At 25.4% G+C, this 8,125-nt stretch overlaps 1 protein-coding gene across 1 annotated transcript; it reads left to right on the top strand.

Moving 5' to 3' along the window:
- The first annotated feature begins 209 nt into the window (after nt 1-209).
- Nucleotides 210-3,855, top strand: LOC128962768 (uncharacterized). The gene is made up of 8 exons (XM_054309169.1): nt 210-234; nt 452-792; nt 889-922; nt 965-1,344; nt 1,415-1,544; nt 2,598-2,938; nt 3,042-3,497; nt 3,568-3,855. Exons 1-8 carry the CDS (start codon nt 210-212, stop codon nt 3,853-3,855), a joined length of 1,995 nt encoding a protein of 664 aa, XP_054165144.1.
- Nucleotides 3,856-8,125: the final 4,270 nt, after the last annotated feature.

Below are 8,125 nucleotides of genomic sequence, written 5' to 3'. Positions count from 1 at the left end.
TATTTATTTATAGTTTTTTTGTGGATTTGTATATTATTGTCGCGCGAAATATAACCTATAAATTATAAACGAGACAACAATGAGTAGTATATAATACTATATACTATATAATAACTTTTCAAATAAGTTTCCAATTTGTCTATTAGTTTAGTTTTTATGTTTAGATTAATTACCAGTTTTTTTGGTTTATAAATTGATTATCATTGACAATGAAAGCCATTATTTATCTAATTGGTATTTATTATTAATATATATATATATATATATATATATATATATATATATATATTGACTCAATTAATTCATAATAAATTCTTATATAAAACACGGTTGTATGGTAGATCAGCATTAGTTGAATACAATTCGTGTATAAATATAGAGTTTATTATTATTATTATTATTATTATTATTATAATCAATATTTAATTATAACTTTATTTACAATTGACAGCAGTCTTGTTGTTGTTGGTGTTGTCGGCCATCAAATCTGTGGTCAGCAATAAGTCTTCAAAGAATTTCTGTGACGAATATAGAAAAAATGGTCACAAAATTGATGTTGTATTTCGTTTCTCTGAAGACAATAATTATGATAAAACAGAATCAAACAAATACTTCTTCATCGATAACAACTGTTGGCAATTGACATACAGTGACGGCTTTCAGAAAACCGTTACAATGGATACGTTTAACACTATCGATAAGTTTGACACGTTTTCCGGTAAAATTTACTCCATGGCCTGGACAATACGTATTAAAATAGATGCTTATTTTGATGCTATCGGAGCTCTCCGAGTAAATACAAAAAATACAAAAAATTTTCGGCAAAGATTTCAATAATATTTTTTGTTTTTAATTAAATACTATTTATTTATTTTTTAACTAAATTAGAAAGATTTGAAAAATATTGATTGGTGGCACAAAGGTATGTATTATGGTATAAAATTTTTTGATACGTCGACAATAGATTTTCCGTCAAACTTTAAGCCGACACTTGCCTGGACTCCGTTGAATATAACTAAAGATTATCCAATCGTAACATTTATGGACAACAATAACAACAACGATGTGAAGACACGAGTATATAATTTTTCAACTTATGATAAACCGATCGACAATATCTATGGATTAAGCGAAAAGCAAAAGTTTTTTATTGAAGGAAAACAAGAGATTAAGATCAATAGTGTAACCAAACTGATGGCAATTGTCAGACAGTATAGTCGTTATGATTTTGTCAATGGAAAAGGTGGTGAAATGGGTGGTCAGGGATCCATTGTGTTCACCAATGATGGCGACAATTCTGTCATCAAATACTGTTATGTGGGAAATCCATTCAATGAGACGGCCGTATGTTTTGTTACATTAATATCTACTAACATATGAACTATTAAATTACAAATAAATTATTATTATTTAGTGTAAACCAAATAATCTAAAGACACTCATCAAATGTTCACCTAAATCAACAACAACTACACCTAAGACAACAGCAACTCATAAGACAACATCCATACCTAAGACAACAACAGTCATAACTACAACAACTGGTAATAAAACTAATGATACAATAAATTGGTTTAAATGGTTGAAAACAACATTTCTTATTGTTGTTAATGTAATCCTATTGATACTCATCTGTTTGATGGTATACTTGGTTTACAAGCAATGGTTAAAACGATGCACAAAATGATTGTAAAATGAAATAAAATAATTTAGACATTTTATTATTTAATTGTATTGTCACTATACATATGATAACTATTTATTATATTTACATTTTATAAATACTTTTTAAAAAACTTGTGTATTTGGTTTAATTGATTGAAAAAACTACATTACTAATAGAAATATATTTTTTAATTTATATACTAGTAACTACAGTCTAATATGTTAATTATTAACAAATAATATTATTTAATATAATAACAACAACAAAAAATAAATAAAACTTAGTCTTTACCTAATAATTAACTATTGTCACTATACATATATAACATATATAATTTTTAATATAAATTATTTAAAGTTTTTTTTACATTAATTACTAAATTTTATTTCTATATTATAATTATTTAATACTTTCTTTAAATCTAAACAAAACTCTCTTAAAACTAAATAAAGTATTTTTTTAAAAATAGTAAATTTTATGTAAAATGTGTTTAAAATTTACTAAATTATTTAAAGTTTTATTACATTGATTACTAAATTTTATTTCTATATTATAATTATTTATAGAACTTTTTTTTTTAAAAAAGTTGTAATTTTAGTTTTTAATTAATTTTATTTATTTATAGTATTTTTTTGTAGATTTAATTGTATTGATATTATTGTCGCTCGAAATATAACCTATAAATTATAAACGAGACAACAATGAGTACCTATACTATAGAATACCTTTTCAAATAAGTTTCCAATTTGTCTATTAGTTTAGTTTTTATGTTTAGATTAATTACCAGTTTTTTTGGTTTATAAATTGATTATCATTGACAATGAAAGCCATTATTTATCTAATTGGTATTTATTATTAATATATATATATATATATTGACTCAATTAATTCATAATCAATATTTAATTATAACTTTATTTACAATTGACAGCAGTCTTGTTGTTGTTGGTGTTGTCGGCCATCAAATCTGTGGTCAGCAATAAGTCTTCAAAGAATTTCTGCAACGAATATGTAAAAAATGGTTACAAAATTGATTTTGTATTTCGTTTCTTTGAAGACAATAAATATGTCAAAACAGAGTCAAACAAATACTTCATTATCGGTAACAACTGTTGGCAATTGACATACAGTGACGGCTTTAAGAAATCCGTTACAATGAATATGTTTAAAACTATCGATAAGTTTGACACGTTTTCCGGTAAAATTTACTCCATGGCCTGGACAACAAGTATTAAACTAGAGGATTATTTTGATGCTATCGGAGCTCTCCGAGTAAGTAAAAATATTTAAAAAAAATTCCGGCAAAGATTTCAATGATATTTTTTAGTTTTTAATTAAATACTTTTTATTTATTTATTTTTTTTAACTAAATTAGAAAGATTTGAAAAATATTGATTGGTGGCACAAAGGTATGAATTATGGCATAAACTTTTTTGATACGTCGACAATAGATTTTACGTCAAACTTTAAGCCGACACTCGCCTGGACTCCGATGAATATAACTGAAGATTACCTAATCGTTACATTTATGGACAACAATAACAACAACGATGTGAAGACACGAGTATATAATTTTTCATCTTATTATAAACCGATCGACAATATCTATGGATTAAGCGAAAAGCAAAAGTTTTTTATTGAAGGAAAACAGGAGATTAAGATCAATAGTGTAACCAAACTGATGGCAATTGTCAGACAGTATAGTCGTTATGATTATGCTAATGGAAAGGGTGGTGAAATGGGTGGTCAGGGATCCATTGTGTTCACCAATGTTGGCGACAAAACTGCCATCAAATACTGTTATGTGGGAAATCCATTCAATGAGACGGCCGTATGTTTTGTTACATTAATATCTACTAACATATGAACTATTAAATTACAAATAAATTATTATTATTTAGTGTAAACCAAAAAATCTAAAGACACTCATCAAATGTTTCCCTAAAACAACAACAACTATACCTAAGACAACAACAACTCCTAAGACAACATCCCTATCTATGACAACATCCATACCTAAGACAACAACCATTCCTACATTGACCGGCACTCAAACTAATGGTACAAATAATTGGTTTAAATGGTTGAAAACAACATTTCTTATTGTGGTTAATGTAATCCTATTGATACTCATTTGTTTGATGACATATTTGGTTTACAAGCAATGGTTAAAACGATGCACAAAATAATTGTAAAATGAAATAATATAATTTGACATTTTATTATTTATTTGTATTGTCACTATACATAGATAACTATTTATTATATTAATAATATTTACATTTTATAAATACTTTTTAAAAAAAACTTGTGTATTAAATTGGTTTAATTGATTGAAAAAACTACATTACTATTAAAAATATATTTTTTAATTTATATACCAGTAACTACAGTCTAATATGTTAATTATTAACAAATAATATTATTATTTAATATAACAACAACAACAAATAAATAAAACTTAGTCTTTACCTAATAATTAACTATTTTTTAGTGGTTGCACAAAATAATTGACACCAATTTGATAATTATTTTTTTGATAATCATATATATAAACCATATATTATTCCCCGATCCGTATAGTATGTCCATCCATTGACATCTAGTGTTTCCACATTAGCTAATAAATTTAAAATACTGGATCTCCTGTTTTTTTTTCTATACGGATTGTCCAACGACTCAAATACTTACCAAAAACAGTGTTTCCATTGTTCAAATTGTATCCATACTATTGTTGTAATCACTGGTAATTGTAGATAATTATAGTTTTGATCGAATAAATTATATATTAAAATAAAGTAATTTTGTTTATTTATTTTTTTATTTCAAACAAATATTGATTAAACATATTTCTAAATAAATATATATACAATTTAAGTTCGTGTCCAAAGATGATAGAGATCACCCAATCGACAATTAATTGCTACCGATTTCTTAGAACTGGATGTGCTGTAAATCATTCCCGAAGCTATAATATAGTGCCACTTGCGGTACTTCGAGCACGGATAGTATYTACTCAATCGGCGCCTAATCTCAGTCATGGCCACTTTGATTACGAAAACATTGTAATCGGGATCATCTGCCAATGATATGAACGTATTGTCAATGTCTGGATACTCATCGATTAGATCCTGTTTTGTATATTTGATGTACGGATTGTCTCCGGACTCGAATATCTCGAACATCAAATCAAATAGTATATCCATTTTATCCGATTTTTTGTAACCATTTTTGCGATCATTAGTATCCAAGATATCCGGACAATACATACGAAATCGGTTGAGTCGGTCGCCATAGATGTCGAGTATTGTCATCAGTTTGTCATCGGTTAACGAGTCGACAAATTTCGGACCAAAACATAGCGATTCAATTTGCAGACACTTTTGGCCAATGATTTCCAACGCTTCGATAGTCAAATTAGGACTAATGACCAGTACTTTAATGTTTAGCAATTGTTTGGCCAACCATTGAAAGTCAATGAAGTGTATCTTCAGTCCATTGATATCCAAAGTATTTCTTGTATAACACTCGTCGTCAGTCATCAGTTGTGATCTGATTCGCAATACTTTTACTTTTTCAAGACTTTGTTGACAACAATACTGAAACTGTTTGCTCACTCTTTGCAATTGAAACAACTCTTTCGGATTCAACATATTTAAGATGTTTATCAATACATCGTCATTGAGTATAACCTTAAATATGTAATCAATTAATAGATTTACATAAAAAAAAACTATTAATATAAATCTATTTTGTTTATCTAATTTACTTCAGTTGGTTCGGGTTTATTGGATATTTTACCCAAACAGTCACCCATTGTTTTCTGATGTCTTCACCGAAATATTCACTTCAATTATTATTATAAAAAACCGTTACAACAGCTATTATTCTGTATACATAACTACTGTTATTTGATTTATATATTCACTAGTTATCTCCACGTAATAAAATGTGTATCAATAGTTAACACGTGCAACAATACTTACGCGCTTAGTTTATTATAAAAAAGTATATTTTATTTAATTATCAAGATAACATTTTAAGACATTTGTTTTGTCTGTTTGTTTATCTGTCTGTCTGTCTGTATGCGTGCACATTTCATCAACAACCATATTTTAATTCAAATGTAAAAATGTATTGTTTTATTTTCATTTTTTATTGAAAGCAATGTTATTTCTATGGGAAATTGATTATTGAGGTCAAGTAGATTTTGAGGACAAAGAGGCAGGTATTGTGGAATTACATTTTACTATATTATATGAGTCATAGGGCACCGGGAGGTTAGCTACCTGTGCTAAATTTTTGTAAAATTTTCTCAAATGCAAAAATTTTCAATTTGTATTAAAATTTTCAATTTTTTCAAAAATTATATATTTTTTAAATTGTATTAATTTAATTATTGCACGAGAAAAATAATTTGTTTATTTATTATTTATCATTAAATACATAACAATTTTAATAAATCGCGTGATTTAATAAATATTTAATAATCGCGTAATTTAATAAATATTTAATAAACGCGTGAAATATAAATTTAAAATAATTAAAAAAATAAAATTTTAAATATTGATAAGCAGTTTTAAAGACGTTTCTTTTGATAGCATAAATTTATTTTCCATTATATTGTAACTACATATGAATTATACAATATAACTAAAAATTAAAAATTAAAAATATTGATAACAGTTTTAAAGACGTTTCTCTTGATTGCGTAAATTTATTTTTACATATATTGTAACTGTATATGTAAACAACATTATACTAAAAAATCATCAAATTTTAATAGCGCGAACTTTTTTTATTGACGATTTTATTGATAGCATAAATTTATTTTCCATTATATTGTAACTACATAAGAATTATACAATATAACTAAAAATAAAAAATTATAAATATTGATAAGCAGTTTTAAAGACGTTTCTCTTGATTGCGTAAATTTATTTTTACATATATTGTAACTGTATATGTAAACAACATTATACCAAAAAATCATCAATTTTTAATAGCGCGAACTTTTTTTATAGATGTTTTTATGGATAGTATAAATTTATTTTTACTTAGATTTTAACTACATATGTATTCTACAATCTAACTAAAAAAATAAAAATTCTAATATTGCTTAACAGTTTCAAAGACGTTTTTTATGATTGCGTAAATTTATTTTTACATATATTGTAACTTTACATGTATACAACATTATACCAAAAAATCATTAATTTTTAATAGCGCGAACTTTTTTTATAGACGTTTATATGGATAGCATAAATTTATTTTTACTTAGATTTTAACTACATATGTATTCTACAATCTAACTAAAAAAATAAAAATTCTAATATTGCTTAACAGTTTCAGACGTTTTTTATGATTGCGTAAATTTATTTTTACATATATTGTAACTTTACATGTATACATTATACAAAAAAATCATTAATTTTTAATAGCGCGAACTTTTTTTATAGACGTTTATATGGATAGCATAAATTTATTTTTACTTAGATTTTAACTACATATGTATTCTACATTTTAACTAAAAAATTCTAATATTGCTTAACAGTTTCAAAGACGTTTCTCTTGATTGCGTAAATTTATTTTTACTTAGATTTTAACTACATATGTATTCTACAATCTAACTAAAAAAATAAAAATTCTAATATTGCTTAACAGTTTCAAAGACGTTTTTTATGATTGCGTAAATTTATTTTTACATATATTGTAACTTTACATGTATACAACATTATACAAAAAAATCATTAATTTTTAATAGCGCGAACTTTTTTTATAGACGTTTATATGGATAGCATAAATTTATTTTTACTTAGATTTTAACTACATATGTATTCTACATTTTAACTAAAAAATTTTAATATTGCTTAACAGTTTCAAAGACGTTTCTCTTGATTGCGTAAATTTATTTTTACATATATTGTAACTGTACATGTATACAACATTATAGCAAAAAAATCATCAATTTTTAATAGCGCGAACTTTTTTTATAGACGTTTATATGGATAGCATAAATATAGCAAAATAGTCATTTATAATCAGAATTATAATTGTAGTTGACTATTGTATATGTATATCTATAGGTCTCATTATAAAGAATTTTGTTAAGCAATTAGTAAGAGTATGCAATACTATACATGTTGCGCGGGTAAAACTAGTTATTTATTTAATTATTATTTATTTAATTATTATACAGTTAATTACATCTTCATTAATGTCAGCAAATGGTAACAGACATCGATCTATTGAATCATCTTTTAAGACACTATCGATGTCTATGTCAATCACATAGTCATTAGAAACTATAGATTTATCAGTTGTATTGTCCAAATAATCGGTCATTTTTTGTGGTTAGGTTTTGGCTAAATTGAAGCTGAGCTACCGGAGCTAAAACTCGGTTTTTTCAACGGAAAACAGATCTTCGGGTCCTAATAAACATATATCGATAAAAATTAT

The sequence above is a fragment of the Oppia nitens genome, unplaced genomic scaffold, assembly GCF_028296485.1.
Source record: "Oppia nitens isolate AA-2021 unplaced genomic scaffold, nextdenovo-longstitch-racon4-pilon3 scaffold6_pilon_pilon_pilon, whole genome shotgun sequence".
In the NCBI taxonomy this organism is placed as follows: Eukaryota; Metazoa; Arthropoda; class Arachnida; order Sarcoptiformes; family Oppiidae; genus Oppia; species Oppia nitens.
Note: the sequence above shows the minus strand (reverse complement) of the source record. Positions and strands in the feature narration are given on the sequence as shown.